At 40.0% G+C, this 18,621-nt stretch overlaps 1 protein-coding gene across 1 annotated transcript; it reads right to left on the reverse strand.

The window, feature by feature from the left end:
* Positions 1-2,639: 2,639 nt before the first annotated feature.
* On the reverse strand, positions 2,640-16,698 carry LOC139317637 (vomeronasal type-2 receptor 26-like). Its single transcript, XM_070944721.1, has 4 exons — positions 16,567-16,698; positions 14,328-14,555; positions 12,686-12,812; positions 2,640-3,541 (listed from the first exon to the last, which is right to left on the reverse strand). The coding sequence occupies exons 1-4, from the start codon at positions 16,696-16,698 to the stop codon at positions 2,640-2,642; spliced, it is 1,389 nt and encodes a 462-aa protein (XP_070800822.1).
* Positions 16,699-18,621: the final 1,923 nt, after the last annotated feature.

Here is an 18,621-nt window from a genome sequence, read left to right on the forward strand (position 1 = left end):
CATGGTGTTGTTGTATGCTACCTCAGCAAATGGTAACAGGTCCGACCAATCGTTTTGTTGATAGGACACGTAGCACCGTAAGTAATGCTCTACCATTGCGTTTGCTCGTTCTACTGCGCCATTAGTACTGGGATGGTAGGCTGTACTTAGTCCTTGAGAAGAGCCAATCAGGGTTATAAAGTTACGCCAGAACCGTGCCGTGAACTGAACTCCCCTATCCGAGATAATACGTCATGGAACCCCATGTAGACGATACACGTGCTGGATAAACATCTTTGAAAGTTTCTGGGCTGAAGGCAATCCTTTACATAGAACAAAGTGCGCTTGCTTGGAGAAAAGATCGACTATGGTCCAAATTACGGTATTCCCATCGCTCTCCGGGAGCTCTATGATAAAATCCATAGCGATTTCCTCCCAAGGCCCCGTAGGACTGACTACAGGCTGTAAGAGACCCAAGGGCTGACCGGGCTTTGGTTTAGTCGTTGCACATATAGAACAGTCTCTAACATATCGTTTAATATCCTTGCGCATTTGGGGCCACCAGAATTGCTGTCTTGTTAGATGTAAAGTTTTGAGGAATCTGAAATGACCACCCAATTTTGAGTCATGACAGTGCCGTAATACTGATTGGTGCAATGCTGCTGGTACGTAAATCCGAACCCCCATCCAAGCTAACCCATTGTGGTGTGTCAATATGGACTTGTGAGTCTGGGCCCACATGTCTTTCACCGTTTCACGACACAAATCTTCTTGCCATACACTGTCCGTCACCTGTAAAGAGGGTTCAGCTGGAGTTTTAGGTATCATTGCTTGGACAATATCCTCTCTTCTACTATGAAATTGAGGCATTCCTGACAAGGTGTCCGCTAAGAAGTTCTTCCCTCCGGGTACGTATTTCAATACAGAGCTGAAATTCTTTGGCTGGTAGTTTGGTTTCTCTGTCCACTTAATAATCAGGGAGATTGCTTAATGAAAGCAATCAGGAATGCCAGAATTGCAATAATTGAAAAAGGAGCCATTTGGATGTCTGGCTTAATGACACTAACCCTTACTAACCCTTCAATGATTGAAATTCTACTCTTAATTGTGGTTATACATTGACAATTACCTGTATAATATAATATACAAATGGATCAATGGGGAAATATATGGTTGAAAGAATTAAAATTTTCACTTTTAGTCTTACAGATAATGTTTATAAAATGATGTATTGTTGGAAATTACCACCAGAGAAATTTGAAATGTGAAAAACATGAATGGTCACTTTATTATGTATGATAGACATGTAAAAAAGCCAAAAGTATTTTGAATAGAAATAAATAATTCAGAATATTTGGAAGACTAATATACAATTGAAACCAGAGACATTTCTTTTAGGATAAATACATAGATAACTAGGGAAAAAAAAGCCATGGAACTTTATTTTTATATATGAAAATTGCAGCAAGATTATTATATACTCAAAACTGAAAATCTTTGTCTCAACTCTGGCGTGCCTGGCAGCCTGGGGCTGCCATTCTGGTGGGGGAGATTGCGACAGGATGATCCAAACACCGCCCACCATCCGGGACTAACTTTCTTCCACCCACTTGGCCTCCTAATAAAACAATGGAGCCGTGGCAGCATCAACAGTTGAGAGGCGGTGAGGGAGGCAATGGTGGCAAACAGCTGAGAGGTGGCTGCGGCCAACTGGGCAGCAGCCACCTGCTAAATGAACAGTTCCGGGGTCACATGGGGAGGGGATTGTGCATGTGATAGAGTGGGGAGGCAGGAAGCATTTAAAAGGTGATGGGGAGCACTGAGTGGTTAGCCCTGACTAGAATTCATTGTTTTGCTGAAGCATTCCTTGTTGGTCAGTTTGTGTTGGAGCGGAGATAAAACTCTACAAACCAGAACTGTGTTTGGTGGTTTTTCATTCCAACCTTCTGGAACCTGACACTTTGCTTATACCCACAATAGAGAAATGGTTAGTAAAGATGAAGGAACTTGTTGGCTAAAATAATTTTAATTTAGAAGAGTAGAGAAAAACATCTATTTGTGTTTTTGCATAAACTGGAAAAATGCCCTTAAGATTTGTGGCTTCACTGATTAGGAAAAAACTGGGTAATAGAAAAAAGTGTGCTTTCTTTGGTAATTATAGAGTAAGATATAATTTTGTCATTACTGGAAGCAAAGGAAATCAGAAATTGGAAGCTTCTTTTTTCTGTATTTCTTTTTCTTCTTTCTTTCTGTACTTTTTTTCTTTTCTAAAATAATTTATAAAATGTGCAATATTCAGCAAAAAGATGGATTATTTTTAAATATCATCAAACATACCACTGGAGTTTATACTTTCACTGCATCCATGTATTATCCTTAATGTCTAAAAATTGCCTTACCACAGTGGTCAAAGATTCAAGAAGAAAATAAAATTAGCAAGGGCAAAATGTGACATCTCTGCCAAATCTCACTTTAAATCCTGTGGGTCTGAAATAATTTGAGTTTGCTTGACTCTTGCACATGTTTACAGTTGAATCTGAATCTACTAAATAAAGTCCTATGGAAAGCTGTAGCTAACCACCACTCGCTTTAAAAAATAAAGTTCTTTCACCTCAGCTCACAATGCTAATCCTATTTGCAAATTGACAAAAGTCAATTGCTCATGTATTTCTCTTTATTAGATTATCCCTTTTATTCAGATCAGGCCTCACAATAATGATGTAGCATTTGGGGAAAAAGACACAGGTTAGCAGCCCAGCACTGGAGGCCAAGAGGGAGAAGATCTCCACAGCCACTGTGAATTTCCCTTTGGTGCTCACATAGGCAGGGATAAAGGATAACCACACACTGCAAAAAACCAGCATACTAAAGGTAATAGACTTGGTTTCCTGGAAAGTGTCTGGTAACTTCCTAGCTAGGAAAGCTGCAAAAAAGCTGATCATAGCTAGGAAGCCCATAAAAGATAAGACACTATAAAACATAGCAACTGACCCTTCATTGCATTCCACAACAATTTCAGAAACAAAGGAGTGCATATCAACATCTACGAAAGGGGGTGAGGTGGCCAGCCACACAGTACAAAGGAGAGCTTGAATGAGGGAGCAGGAGAGAACAATGGAAAGGGCCAGTCTTTTCCCAACCCATGTCCTCATCTTTGATCCTGGCTTGGTGGCCATGAAGGCAAGAACCACAGTGATGGTTTTGGCCAATATACAAGAAACAGCCACTGAGAAGATGATCCCAAAAGCAGTCTGTCGAAAGAGACAGGTCACTGTCATGGGTCTGCCAATGAAAAGCAGAGGACAAAGGAAGGAGAGGAGGAGGGAGATGAGGAGGGTGTAGGAGAGACTGCGGTTATTGGCCTTAATGATAGGAGTGTTGTGGTACTTCAGGAATACTCCTAGTATAGAAATTGTAATAAAAGAAAGAATAATGGCCACTGTCATCAAGCTGCTTCCTAATGTTTCTTCATAAGAGAGGTATGTTCTGTATTTAAGAAGGCAAAAATTCTGCTTATTGTTTGGATACTGATCTTCTGGGCACTGGAAGCATTGGTCCATATCTGGAAGAGCAAATAATAGTAGAATGGTTAGGAGACCATTAGTCTGAGAATGAGAATATATTTTGGAAATGTATGTTAAACCAAGTGTTAAAGCAGGGAATTGGAGTTGATGTACAAATATAAATCATTAAAATATTAAAGACATTGCCTCTTTTTCTGGATTTGTGTCTTTTAAAGTTTCTTTTAAAGGTCTTTTGATCATGCAGGTTGATGAAGACAGTGCAGTTTTACAAAAGGTTCAGGGAACTACATTCATCAGAGAAGCTGGGAAAGGAAGACAGCAAATAGAGCCAGGAATCTCTGCTTCAGTAGATGCAGGGATGGGCTGCTGGGGTTCGCAGAGGTTCAGGAGAACCTCTAGCTAAGATTCTGTGCAGTTTGGAGAACCCCCAAATCCCACTTCTGGCCCACCCCACCCTGCCCCTCCCAGGAGTCCCTCTGTGGCCTGTTTTGGATGCAGGTAAGTGCAGGTCGTGAAGAGGCTCAGGGAGGGTGAAAAACGGCCTGCCAGAAGTTCAGGAAGGCCAGCAACTGGCCTCCAGAGGGCCTCTGGAGCCCGGGGAGTCAGTTTTTGCCCTCCCAGAGGCTCAAGGAAAGCCTCCAAAGTCCGGGGAGGACAAACCTCCCTCCCCCCGCCATGGTGCAGGAGGCTGACTAGGCCACACCCACCATGGGTATGCCCACCCAGCAACTGGGCAGAGAACCCATTGCTAACATTTTTGAAGTCCAACCCTGAGTAGATGGGCAGAAAAGGAGAAAGGTCAGTGCAGGGAGCTGGGAGAGAATGGGTAGAGAAGGAGAAAGGTCGTTGTAGGGAAAAATTGAATTCGGCAAAAGTTTCAAAAGACTTCAAAGATGCCTCAATAAGAAAGATATTCAGTATTCCCTTCATCACTATTTTCATCAACTTTCACCTGATAATAAACCACAATAGAGAAATTTATTTATTTATTTATTTATTTATTTTTTAGATTTCTTTTTTTTTTTTTAAAATACTTTATTGAGTTTTCCAAAACAAAAAAGAAAGTATACAATCTATCTCTCCTTTCGGAGGTGCAGTGTTTATACAATATTGTGAAACAAAAGTTAAAAAAAAAGACTTCATCCTTAACTATACATTATTTTATACAATACAACTATAATACATGTGCCAAGTCAAATTCTAAGGTCATGTTTTCGTCTTATTGTTCAACCAGTGGTACCAAATACCCCATACGTCATAATATTTTGAGTTGTCCTCGTTTTTTAACTCACTTGTCAGTTTCGCCATTTCTGCGCACTCTAGGATCTTATTTATTAGAGTTTCTTCTGAGGGCATAAGTTTGTTTTTCCAGCATTTTGCGAAAGCTAATCTAGCCGCAGTTATAATCTGGATTATCAGTTGGGTTTTATTGTTGTTGAAGCCTTCTTCGGTTATGCCTAGGAGGAAAAGCTCTGGGGCTAGGTCTACCTCCTGTGCCGTTATTTCACAGAGCCAATGTCGGATTTTGGACCAGAACTTTTTAGTCTCAGGGCAGGTCCACCATAGGTGGTAGAAGGTACCGACCATTTTTCCACATTTCCAACATGTGGGGGAGAGATTTGGAAACATCTTGGCTAGCCTCGCTGGGGCTAGATACCACCTGTGTAACAATTTGTAATGATTTTCCCTAAACGTTGTCGATTTAGTTATTTTGTAGTTTCTATTCCAAGCTATCTCCCAATCATTGAAATTTAGTCTATGTCCTAAATTTTTTTCCCAGATGTTCAGTTGATTTCTTGCTATGGACTCTGCCCTATCTTCATCTAATAGAAAGTTATAGATTTTTGATAACATTTTCTTATCTGTTCCCCAAATAATTTTGTCAAAGTTCCCAAATTTCGCTGCTATACCAAATTTGTCTCTGTCTTTTTGGAATCTTGAGTTGATCTGAAAATAGTTCCACCAATCCAAGTTTAGGCCCTGATCTCTCAATAGGTCCAGTGATTTAAGTTTCCCTTCTTCATCGAGGATATCCTTGTATGTACCCCATTTGTACTCATCTCTCCTGTTTGGTGCCGCCAACGCTTCCATGATGGAAAGCCAGTTGGGTACTTTCGTATAGCTCTTCTGTCTAATTTCGACCCACGTGTGAATAAGGGTCTCCCTAATTTTATGTTTATGAAAATAGGATTTTTTCTTATTCTTTATATCCCAAAGGAAGGAGTGCCATCCTTCTAGAAGGTCATGTCCTTCCAAGGTCAGGGTTCTCCTATCTTGTAACTTGATCCACTCCTTAATCCAGATTATTTTTGCCGCCTTTTGATATAGTTCCCAGTCAGGGAGCCCAAAACCTCCCAAATTCCTTTTCCCTTGGAGTATCTTAAAAGAAATCTGCGATTTCTTGCCCTCCCACAGAAAATTCCTGATATGTTTGTTCAAGTCCAAAAAGAATTTTTTATCTAAAGATAACGGAATGTTTTGGAATAGGAACAAAATTTTTGGTAGGATATTCATTTTAATCGCTGCAATTTTGCCAGAGACAATTTGAGCTTTTTCCATCTTTCAAGATCTTGGTGTGTTTTCTGCAGAAGGGGGATGTAGTTATCATCTTTTAATGAGGAGAATCTCGCGGTGATCCATATTCCCAAGTATTTTATTTTCCTAACTGTCTGGAGGCCTAATAAATCTTCTAATTCTTCTTTTTGAAGGTCTGTCATGTTTTTCACTAATAATTTAGTTTTATCCTTATTGAGTTTAAGGCCGGCCACCTCTCCATATTCCTGTATTTCCTGCATTAATTTTCCACCGGATTCTAATGGGTCTTCCATTATGAGGGCTACATCGTCAGCAAAAGCTTGGGTTTTGAATAATTCGTTCCTAATCTTTAATCCTTTGATATCATTGTTAGCTCTTATTTTTCTAAGTAGCACCTCTAGCGCCAAAATATATAATAAGGGGGACAGGGGGCATCCCTGCCTCACTCCTTTTTGAATCTGGAACAATTGGGTTCTGTCTCCATTCACTAGTATATTTGCCCTCTGGTTTTTATAGATATTCTCAATCATCTTCCTAAAGTTAGTACCGAATCCCATTAGGTCAATTTGATTTATCATAAACGTCCAATTCAAGTTGTCGAATGCCTTTTGGGCATCGACAAACATTAAGGCCAGCTGTTTTTCAGGATGTTGTTCGTAGTATTCAAAGGTGTTTAAAACTATTCTCAGATTGTCTCTAATCTGTCTCCCTGGGAGAAAGCCATTTTGATCCTTGTGTATCCACCGATTTAAAATTTTTTTGAACCTCTCCGCAATTATATTCATGAACAGTTTATAATCTGCGTTCAACAATGAGATAGGTCTGTAGTTGGATATCTGTTTCGGGTCGGCACCCTCTTTCAAAATAAGCGTCAAATACGCTTCCCTCCACGAATCTGGAATTGTGATACCCGCCAGAGCCTCATTCAGTATTTCTAGTAACTCTAATTTTAGGGCGTCATCAAATTTTTGGTATAATTCCCCGGGAAGACCATCTGGGCCTGGAGTTTTATTCTTCTTTATTTTAGAAAGGGCCGTTTTTAATTCCTCTATAGTGATCTTTTCATTTAACCTTTCCTTTTCTTCTTCAGGGATTAACGGTAGATTAGCATCCAACAGGTACTGTTCTACCTTGTTTGACGCAATTCTTTCACTTTTATATAAGCCTTCGTAAAACTTTCTTATACTCTCCAATTTATCTTCTTCCTTCGTCAGCAAATTACCCTGGGAGTCTTCTAATACTAATATTTGATTTTTTTCCTTCTCTTTTTTTAGTTTATATGCCAGCCATCTCCCTGATTTGTTAGCGTTCTCAAAACAATAATGCTTGGTTCTTTTTATTTTTTGCGCCATTTCCTCTTGGTCCAATAAGTTCAATCTATGTCTCGTCATCAACCACTGTTGTTTGGTCGCCTCGTCTCCCGGGCATTGCTGGAGTTTATCTTCAGCTTGCGATAACTTATTAGTGAGCTCTTCTCTAGTCTTTCTTTTTTCCTTGTTTTTGAAGGCGGCATATGAGATGGCAACCCCTCTCACATATGCCTTCATAGTGTCCCAGACAATTTCTTTGGCTGTCTCTCGATTTCCATTTTCTATGAAGAAGCGTTTGACTTCTTCATTCAATTTCAGTATAAACTCTTCTTCATATAGCAGCTTAGTCCTTAGGCTCCATCTCTGTTGAATTTTCTTTGTATCGTGGTGCCAGCTAATTTCAAGGAACTTATGGTCTGCCCAAGCATTTATGCACATGTTGACCTTTTTAATTTCTAGGCCCAGTTTTCTGGTAGCCCAGACCATATCTATTCTAGACCAAGAGTTTTGTGGCATTGAATAGAAAGTAAATTGTCTGTCATGGGGGTGTAGGATACGCCACATATCGACTAGGTTTATCTCGTCCACTAAATCAAAAAAGGACTTTGGTAAGGGAGATCTTTTATTCTTTTTAGTTATATCACATTTGTAATCATATTTTGGATCTATTATTCCATTAAAGTCCCCTAACATACATATTTCGTAATTTGCCCAATTTGCCAGCTGTTCATGTAATTTCCGGTAAAATTTCCCTTGTTTTTTATTCGGGGCATAAACCCCAACCAGTAACACCTTGGAATTACCCCTCATTATTTCTACTATAAGTATTCTCCCTTTTTCATCTTTATATTTACATTCTGCCTCTATTCCTTTCTTAACATAGATAGCCACCCCCCTTTTTCTTTTCTCAGCTAATGAAAAGAATACTTTACCAAATTTAATAAAATTTAAGTAGTTGGCTTCTTCTTTTTTTATGTGAACCTCTTGGATACAAATTATGTCGGGATTTTGTTTCGCCAATTTCGACAATACTATCCTCCTTTTTTTGTAATCATTTAAGCCGTTCACATTTAACGATAAGATCTTAGTATCATTCATTCCTGTAACTGTTCTCTAATCTCTGGTTCTTATTTACCTTTTAAAGTAACTGCTCTCACTGGTCTAGTTTTTTTCCCCCTTTCTTCTGTGTCTTCCTTTTTCTTCTCCTCTTCTATGTCTTCTGTTGTGATTTGTTCTTGAGATGTCTCTTCTTCCGTATTTACTATTTCGTTTTCCTCCTTACTAATTTGTTCCTCTTCACCTCCCCTTAATTGCTCTAGGAAGTCTTGGGCATCGCTTACATAATCGATTTTAATTTTCCTCCCTTGCCAGGATATAAGCATTCCTTCTGGCAAAAGCCACCTAAATATTATACTTCTCCTGTTTAGTTGGTTTGTCAGAAATCTATAGTTTTTCCTCCTCTCCCTCACTTTCCTTGGAATTTGTTTTAAGATGTTCACTTCTTTTCCCCCAAAGATAATTTTTTCCTCCCTGGCAATATTATACAAAATGTCTCTCACTTTTTTCCTAGCAAACCGAACATGGACTTCTCTAGGGAGCCTATTCCTTCTCACGTAATTTGTTTGGACTCTGTAGATTTCGTCGATCTCTCGAATTATTTCTTGCTTATCCTGTTGGAGAGTCACTGCAATCAACTCAGCCATCTTATCTCCTAAGTCCTCTTCTTTGTCTTCCACTATGTTTTGGAATCGCAAGTAAAATGAGGCCTTGTCCATCTCGAGTTGAATTAGGGCATCTTCCGTTTCTTTATTCTGCGCCAACAGGGTTTGATCAACCATGTCCAGTTTCTTCTCGTTTTTTTCTATTCTTTGTTCCGCTTTTTGAATTCTGTTCTCGTTACTAGCGATCGAGATTTGAATCTCATTCATTTTAGCATCAAGTCCATGTATATCCAGTTTCAATTCAGAATGGCTATTCAAAAGTTTTTCTTGCATCGCAAGCATGGTTTCTTGTATTGTTAACAGAGACGATTGTACCGTCTGCAGTGTTGGAGTTGCTGGGGGTTTGTCTGTTTTCTGTAGACCTTCTACTAATTTCTGGGTGGCTGGAGATGACATTGCTAATGTGGGGATAGATGGCACTTTTTTATTGGTTTTTGCGATTGTTGATGTCAAGCTTGCCATTTCTTTCAAAAGTGCTTTTTGATCTCTAATTATATTTTCTATCTTTCTCCAAATAATCATCCAATGACGCTTGCCACCTTTTACTCCGGGGCACTATCTTAAGTCCCAACCTCCTTAATTAATTCCCACTAATCTCTTAATATGTTTCAGGTAGAACTTGATTTAAAGATTACTATGATACGATAATTCTACGTTACAGCTAACCACAATATGTAAAAGTAGGGTTCTTATAAGGCTAAGTACAGTCTTAATATAATTTGTTAATATAAATGAATTAATAAGTTAATAAGTTGAGCAGTTAATAAATTACGTTAATAGATTAATTAATAATTAATTAATAAAATTTGTCAATTCTCTCAATAATTCTTATATATCTAAGTTTAGCCCTTAATATGGAATACAATATTACTAAAAAGTGAATATCAATGAAATAACTATTACCAATAGGGATAAATATTTAAGATTCAATAGATTCAATAGATAAAATAAATATACCTAGATAAATATATATAAAATATCAATATTATATCAAATCAATTCAATAAATACAAGTCTATATCCTAATATAAAGTTTTATCCAATAACTATTAAATAAGGTCAATACTTAATTAATCAATTTTATGAGTTCAATATTTCTTAACACTAAGGAAATCTGCTTGATAGATAGTCTACTTGATAGTATAGTGTAAATTTTTTTTTTGGTAATTTTAAAAGTACTTATCAGGGACAGAATCAAAGTTCTGAGTATTAAAGTCCCAGATACTCGAAAGAGCAGGAAGGGAAATAAATAAAAGTATATCTATGATGTAAAACGGTGATCGCCCAGCTTTAAGTCTTCGCCTCTCAGCTCTGCTAGGTTCCGGCACTTCTCAGTGGTAAACACTCACGACTAGAGCGTCTCCTTGTCAGTCCTCCGCTGTTTCAGTCTTCCACTTCGATGGACGCACTTCCTGTTTCTCCAACACTCTCTAGAGCTCTCAAAGGCAGGTCGCAAATTTCTCCTTCTTCTTATTCACTTTGATCGCCAAACAAAACCCAACCGCCCCAATAGACTTTCCCTTTGCTTCCCTTTCTCACCGCACCATCTGGAGCTCTTTAAAAAGACAATCTGCTCCCTCTGTGACTCTCGTCAGCTCGTCGGGTTGTCGGGTCTCTGTAGTTGCAATCCGCTTTACCCTCTCCGTCGCCGCCTCACATCGGATCAGAACGCTCCTCTCCCGACAGCACCGACCTCCTCTTTCGGCGCTAGATCACTCCAGGGTATGGGAATAAGGTTTTAGAGCTAACACCGCACCTCCGATCTCCTTCTTAACTCCCCGTCACTTGCTGGCTATTGCAGCTTCAGGCCGGCCATTAGCGGCCAGCTCACCACGTTGGATTGACAGAGCCGCCGGGTCCAGCGAGAAGTGGTTGCGCCCCACTTTCCCACTCGCCTGGCTTCCCCTCTTGTCCGCAGGGCTCTCCGGGTCCTGCGCCCCCCAAGGGATCCCCAAAACGTGATGAAAAGAGGTGAAGAGGAGCAGCGAGCACTCACTCCACACCCTGTCGCTGCAAGTCACCAACCGGGTTTTTCTATTTTTTAGATTTCTATACCGCCCTTCTCCTTTCGGACTCAGGGCGGTGAACAGCCAAGATAAAAAACATTTATATACAAAAGTTAAAAAATAGATTTAAAATAATTTAATAAATTTGGCCCGTAATTTAAAACTTTCAATTAAAATCCATATCAAATTTTAAAACTAACTGTAAAATCAGGACAGCCCGGCTAACTGAAAAAAATAGGTTTTTAGGGCCCGACGAAAAGTCCGGAGGTCGGAGATCACTCGTATCTTTGGGGAAGATTGTTCCAGAGGGTAGGTGCCACCACAGAGAAGGCTCTACCCCTGGGGGTCGCCAGCCAACATTGTCTGGCCGACGGCACCCTGACGAGGCCCTCTCTGTGGGAGCAAACTGGCCAGTGGGAGGCAATTGGTGGCAGAAGGCGGTCCTGTAAGTACCCCGGCCCTAAGCCATGGAGCGCTTTAAAGGTGATCACCAACACCTTGAAGTGCACCCGGAAGTCCACCGGAACCCAATGCAGCTCGTGCAGGAGAGGAGTCACATGTGAGGGCCCCGTCGCTCCCATAATCCCACGCGCGGCCACATTCTGCACCATTGGAGCCTCCGGGTGTACCCCATGTAGAGAGCGTTACAATAGTCCAGACGAGAAGTGACGAGTGCTTGAGTGACCGTGCGTAGGGAGTCCCGATCCAGAAAGGGGCGCAACTGGCGTATCAGGCAAACCTGATAAAAGCCCCCCTGGCCACGGCCATCATATGCTCTTGTAAAGACAGCCGTGCGTCCAGGAGGACACCCAAGCTGCGGGCTCTTTCCGTGGGGGCCAATGATTCGCCCCCAATAACCAGCGATGGCGCCAGCTGGCTATACCGGGATGCCGGCAGCCACAGCCACTCGGTCTTGGAAGGGTTGAGTCAAAGCCTGTTTCTCCCCATCCAGATCCGCACGGCCTCCAGGCACTGGGACATCACTTCCAAGGCATCATTGGGATGGTCTGGGGTGGAGATGTACAGCTGAGTATCATCAGCGTACTGATGGAACTCCACCCCAAAACCCTGGATCATCTCACCCAGCAGCTTCACATAAATGTTGAACAGGAGGGGCGAGAGGACCGACCCTTGTGGCACCCCACAAACAAGGTGCCTTGGGGTCGACCGCTGCCCCCCTGTCAACACAGATTGCGACCGGTCGGAGAGATAGGAGGAGAACCACCGTAAAATGGTGCCCCCCCACTCCCAGTCCCTCCAGCCGGCACAACATGATACCATGGTCGATGGTATCAAAAGCCGCTGAGAGATCTAACAGGACCAGGATAGAGGAGTAACCCCTATCCTGAGCCCTCCAGAGATCATCCACCAACGCGACCAATGCCGTTTCCGTGCTGTACCCAGGTCTGAAGCCGGACTGGAGCGGATCCAAATAGACAGCTTCATCCAGGTACTGGGGAATAATTGATAAACAAAAACTTTGGCTCGTATAGTCCACTGTTTCCAGTAGAAATGCAATACTGAGTTATGAAAAGTTGTACACATTTAGGAAATTGAGTAATGTATTGAAATGATAGACAACATCCAGAGTCTTCCATAACATCTCTTACCTGTCTGATTTGTGATCTTTCCCTGTGGACATGGAATGCAATCATAGCAGCAAAATGGTTCTCCTTCTTTTGCGGTCTTTCTGTAACCTAAAGGGCAATTATTATTACACAGGGAGAGAGGTAATATCTGCCCATGAAGGAAATAAAATATATTAATATATTTCAAAATAATATTCATAAATTGCAACATGTTGACATGGAGGTGCTCATGGAAGTTTTGCAATAAGGCCAAGAGGAAGATGGACTCTTTCTTACTCCACATATCAACTGCATGTTTCAGCTGTTACAGGTAATGCTCCTGTGAGCTCACCTACAAATTAAACTTAATGACACACATTTTATTATTGGAAGCATAACTTTTGGGTCTTATAGCTGCCTTGGATTCTGTAGCAAATCAAAATTAAGTTACAAAAAATGTCAAACTGGCCAGAGTCAGTAAAACACTATAATTAACCTGATTAATACTATTGATTTGTAGAAATAGAAAAGGATTTCACAAGTATGATTTACCAACATCATTTTTGAGATAATAGCTTACTTCTTAATGTAAGTTTCATAAAACTATTCAAGAGACAAACAAAAAGCAACAAAGCACTGCTACATGCTATAATCTTCTTTGAGATTATGTTATGAATGGATTAACAAATGTGCCTATAGACAGAGTGACTTCAGAATGAGTTAAACATATATTGTGACATCATAATAAAAGTTCCTGGTTGAACTTCATTAGCAATGTCACACAGAAATATATGAGTTCCAGGAGCATTTGAAGTGAGTCACTGGCTCCCAATGGCACACATATCCAGTAATCAAATCATTGTCCATTTTAATGTGTACTGTAAGCTCTGCTCACTTAATAAAAAGGAACATAACTTTGAAGCCATAAGGTAACCCCATAAAATATACAGTTTGGGTCCCACTACATAATTTGCCACCTAACCTATCCATTGTATTCCCAATTATCACATGGATAGAGAATCTCTTCCTACAACGACTCAGTGTCAATTTGCAAAGCATCCCTGGCCTGCTCTCGAGTTGCCATAGGCAAGGGAGATGGGAAACTGATGAAGCAACACAGCAGCCAAAGACAGGAGTACATTCCAGACATCTCTCTCAAGGCTGTTTCCCAGGGTTACGCACAGTAGCCAGAGGGTAGTAACCTGTACAACCTGCAAAATCGCTCTGTTGGTGAATGTGATTGATGACACACCCTGGGGGGAGAGGGGAAACAGGGTCATGATTAGGGCTGTAAATTATGTGGGGTCAGAGTTGACTTCATTTGGGTACGTGCTGAGCTCATAATAAATAACTGGATTTCTTTTGAAATCCAGTTATTGGCTCGAGGCTCATGATTTAATTAGGGCATCCGTTGGAACCCTGACACTTAGATTCATCAACTATTCCTATGATTGAACCAAAACAAGTTGAAATAGAATATATATTTTATCACAATAGTCACTTGACAATATACTAAATAAGTACATATTATCATGTGTCAGATTACTCAGTTCTTGATCAGTTTTTTTTTTTCTTAAGACAAAATTGCTCAGCGGAAAATAATTAAATTGTGCTGGGTTTATGTCAACTTCCTTGGAATAGTGAGCAAAGTAATAAATCAAGGAGGACATGGTGTGGATTCTACCTGATTAAACCAGGTGGGCCAGATAAGATTGTCCTCTGAAATGGTCAGCATCTGATGTGAGAGTCCATCTGGATCTATGGTTCCCACTTTAACTCTATGGAAGGATTGGTTTGGGAATGTGACCCAGTTTATGATATCAAATCCTCCTCTGAATTCACCATTTTCATCGAAGGAAATCTTGTCTCCGGCACTGTTATTGAATGAAACTCCTCTCAGAAAATGGTGAAGCTAAAGAGCAAGGAGGGAAAAATTAGAAACAAGATGAAAGCATGATATTGTGGGACGGGCCCCTTCTCCAGAATAAAATATTCCACAGGATATTAAATGAGGCAGAATAGAATATTTCCCCTAAAGGAAAAGAGGTGAAAAACCACGTTAATAAAGGCAGAAAGCAGTCCCAGCCTTTCTGCTATATGAAAACAACTTCAAGCAGAAGCCTGAAGAGGCTAAGATTTATGAATGGATATCTTGGCTAAGCCACTCTGTTCATAAACAAAGGGCCACCAGCAGGTAAGGCCTTGCCTCTCCTCCTTTCCCAAGAAAGTGTAGACTCTTGAAACATGATGATTCAAAAGGAACCTTTTATTGAGAAGAAGTGATAGCAGGACAAAGGCAAAGCACACTAAATTCCCTCCCAAACTATACAGTTAGAAATAGGACTTTAAAACCTCTCCCTCTAGTCCGATGTGAATTCAGCCAATCCACAGGTTTGAAGATATTATTGCAACAGCCATCCTGAGAAACAGATAAGGAGCCATTCCCAGTGTCTTCTTCCACTTCCAACAAACTGAAACAATCCACATGCCCCTCCCTCCTTATTACATTCCACAAAAGGTGAGAATGCTTCAGGGCACTTAGACCCAGGATAAAGGTTATAAAATACAGCTTGTCCCTATGCTACCCCTCCTCCCTCCATTTGAATGACAGCATCACTTAGCACTAACAATAGAGAATAATTCTATAAAATATTTTATTACAAAGCTCAATTGAATTGCAGAAACATGTCTTTCTGTTTAGAAATGAGCCATGATCTTGATATATATGGCAGAAACATTACGTCATAAATCTATCTGGTGGGATTTTATAAGAATATTTCTTTTGAAAAACGATATAAAAATGGATCTGAGAATTAAATCGAGACTAGATTTCTTTGTCTGCAAATTGATTTTTGCAGAACAATAGTGCAAAACCAAAAACAACGAATGTCGCCCATTTTTAGAAAGATAACAGAGAAGTCCAACATGGAGAAAAAATTTTAAAGTTCAAATGAAAGGAAATAATTTGCATCCAATTTGGAATAAAATATTGGGGGAAGAGCATTGCACTGAACCATAACTGGAACCTAGGCCAGTTCTACAACTGCTAACTAAACTAAAGTGCTAACTAAAAATGGAAAGAATCTACAGTACAGGGCAGCTCATTCCAACTTTTTTCTCTGCTGATTTGCTTGAGCCGCAGATATTCATATATGCATACAACCTGAAGAAAAAAATGATTCTTCTTCATGGAAATATGAAGATCTCTGGGCCCAAACATCTTACAATTATTAGTTAATCACACACAAACAATCACACACACTGCTCTTTAAACAGATATGGTGAGATAACCAATTAAATACAAAAAACTCATAATATTACTGTTCTATCAATAGATATTAATGTAGGTAAATCCAGCTGGATGATCACTGAAGGGCTAACCCTAACCCTAACCCTAACCCTAACCCTAATTCATAGTATTGTAAGAAAGGAAATGTGCTTGTTTGAGGGAAGCCAATTATCCAGATGAAAGGCAGAGAATTCCTTTGAAGTAGAAACATTCACAAGAGGGGCCCCTCAGTTGCCAGAGATAGAGATATTTGTTTGAAGGTTAAAACAGATCAAAGGATGACCACATGTAATATCAACAAGAGATAATTTGAATCTATGCTTCAGTAATTGGCAAAAAGAATTATGACTGTTGGCAAAGAAAAATGTAAAATTTAGTAATTGGGAAGTGTCAATTAAATATGACAAATGTATATGATCACATAAACTGCTGAGTTAACAGAATCCTTTGTCTTAGAAGAGTATAAAAACCATTGTAACTGATTTCTGTCTTTGTTCAACGCTTCATGTACAAGCTTTGAACCTATTTGCACAATATACAATGTCTCTGGCTAACCCTGAAACGTTGTATTGGTTTTATTAAATTCACAACAATATGGTGCCATATCTTGCACTAGTCTGAAAAGGAGATTTACCTTCCACAGCTGTTGTTTCAGAATTTTCCATGTCATTCCTGATCTTTGATGGTCTATGGATGAATACAGGGCATACAAAGCATGTGCAACAGCATAGACAGCATTGTAAACACAGTAACTGTGGGCAGTCATCCTTGTTTCAAAAACAGTCATAGGAAGATCCTCCAACCTTTCCACTCCAGTGCAGATATTCTGGTCCACTGACTCAGTGGAAGAGTTTGGAATCAGACAATCAAACAGTTGTTTCCAGATCTCTTTCAAGAAGCCATCTCCTTTATGCAAAATAGGATTCCTCATCTGAACAAATCTCTGGAATCTGGTCACTTCCTTAGATTGGATTGCCAAGGATAGAGCACCATGAAGGAAATCCATGCTCCAGTTTCTTTGAAACAGGGTTGAGGTGAAGTCCACATCTGCTGTCATGATCCAGACCTTTCCTTTTTTCCCCGCCATATCATCATATTCTACAACGTTGAGTAAAATCCATAAAAACCCAACACTATGAAATTCTCCATGAAAGATAACTGCATTGGCTGTGCTCTTCAAGGCCAGGCTTATTTTGGCACGGTTTGTTTCCAAAATCACAGTCTGTCCTCCGGGTAACTCTTCAATGAAGTCAAAGCAGATGCCATGCTTTGAAAAGAAAGGTAATACCTTCCAGAGTAACAATTCTGCCTGACTGCCAATGCCAATATAAAATACGCCAATCCATGTCCATTTGAAATAGAGTAAGAGCTGAAGAATCCCATCATACTGATAATTAGCATTTGGAAAAAAACAATGGAAGAAAATAGCTTGATTTGTTCTCTTCCTCTCTGGAGCAGAAGAATAGGCAAGCTATGTGAATGGAAGCATAAAGCAGAATGAATTCAAGAAAGGAAAAAGATTTATTCCATAAGAAATAAATTTTCCCCAGTAAGACAGGGCTTAATTTGGTTCTTATGATTGTGATGCTTGAAATAAACTGGGTTTATGTGGTCCTGATTTTATTGTAAATTTTCTATCCAACAAGCACTTGGATGTCAATACAGTTAGGGATGTGTTTGTGTGCAGAAAAGATGAATAAGGCATTTAGCTAGTTTCTTTGCAAAAAATATTAGATATTCACCAATACCCATCCCACAATTCTCAAAGTACAGGTGAAACTCAAAAAATTAGAATATTGTGCAAAAGTTCATTTACTTCAGTGATGCAACTTAAAAGGTGAAACTAAAATATGAGATAGACTCATTACATGCAAAGCGAGATAGTTCAAGCCTTGATTTGTCATACTTTTGATGATTATGGCTTACAGCTCATGAAAACCCCAAATTCACAATCTCAGAAAATTAGAATATTGTGAAAAGGTTCAATATTCTAGGTTCAAAGTGTCCCACTCTAATCAGCTAATTAAGCCATAACACCTGCAAAGGGTTCCTGAGCCTTTAAATGGTCTCTCAGTCTGGTTCAGTAGGAATCACAATCATGGGAAAGACTGCTGACCTGACAGTTGTGCAGAAAATCATCATTGACACCCTCTATAAGGAGGGAAAGCCTCAAAAGGTAATTGCAAAAGAAGTTGGATGTTCCCAAAGTGCTGTATCAAAGCACATTAATAGAAAGTTATATGGAAAGGAAAAGTGTGGAAGAAAAAGGTGCACAAGCAGCAGGGATGACCGTAGCCTGGAGAGGATTGTCAGGAAAAGGCCATTCAAAAGTATTGGGGACTGTCACAAGAAGTGGACTGAGGCTGGAGTCATGCATCAAGAGATACCACACACAGACGGATCCTGGACATGGGCTTCAAATGTTGTATTCCTCTTGTCAAGCCGCTCCTGAACAACAAATAACGTCAAAAGTGTCTTACCTGGGCTAAAGAAAAAAAGAACTGGTCTGTTGCTCAGTGGTCCAAAGTCCTCTTTTCTGATGAGAGCAACTTTTGCATCTCATTTGGAAACCAAGGACCCAGAGTCTGGAGGAAGAATGGAGAGGCACACACTGCAAGATGCTTGAAGCCCAGTGTGAAGTTTCCACAGTCTGTGTTGATTTGGGGAGCCATGTCATCTGCTGGTATTG

The sequence above is a fragment of the Pituophis catenifer genome, unplaced genomic scaffold, assembly GCF_029215685.1.
Source record: "Pituophis catenifer annectens isolate HBS135680 unplaced genomic scaffold, rPitCat1.0.hap2 SCAF_5, whole genome shotgun sequence".
Lineage (NCBI taxonomy): Eukaryota > Metazoa > Chordata > Lepidosauria > Squamata > Colubridae > Pituophis > Pituophis catenifer.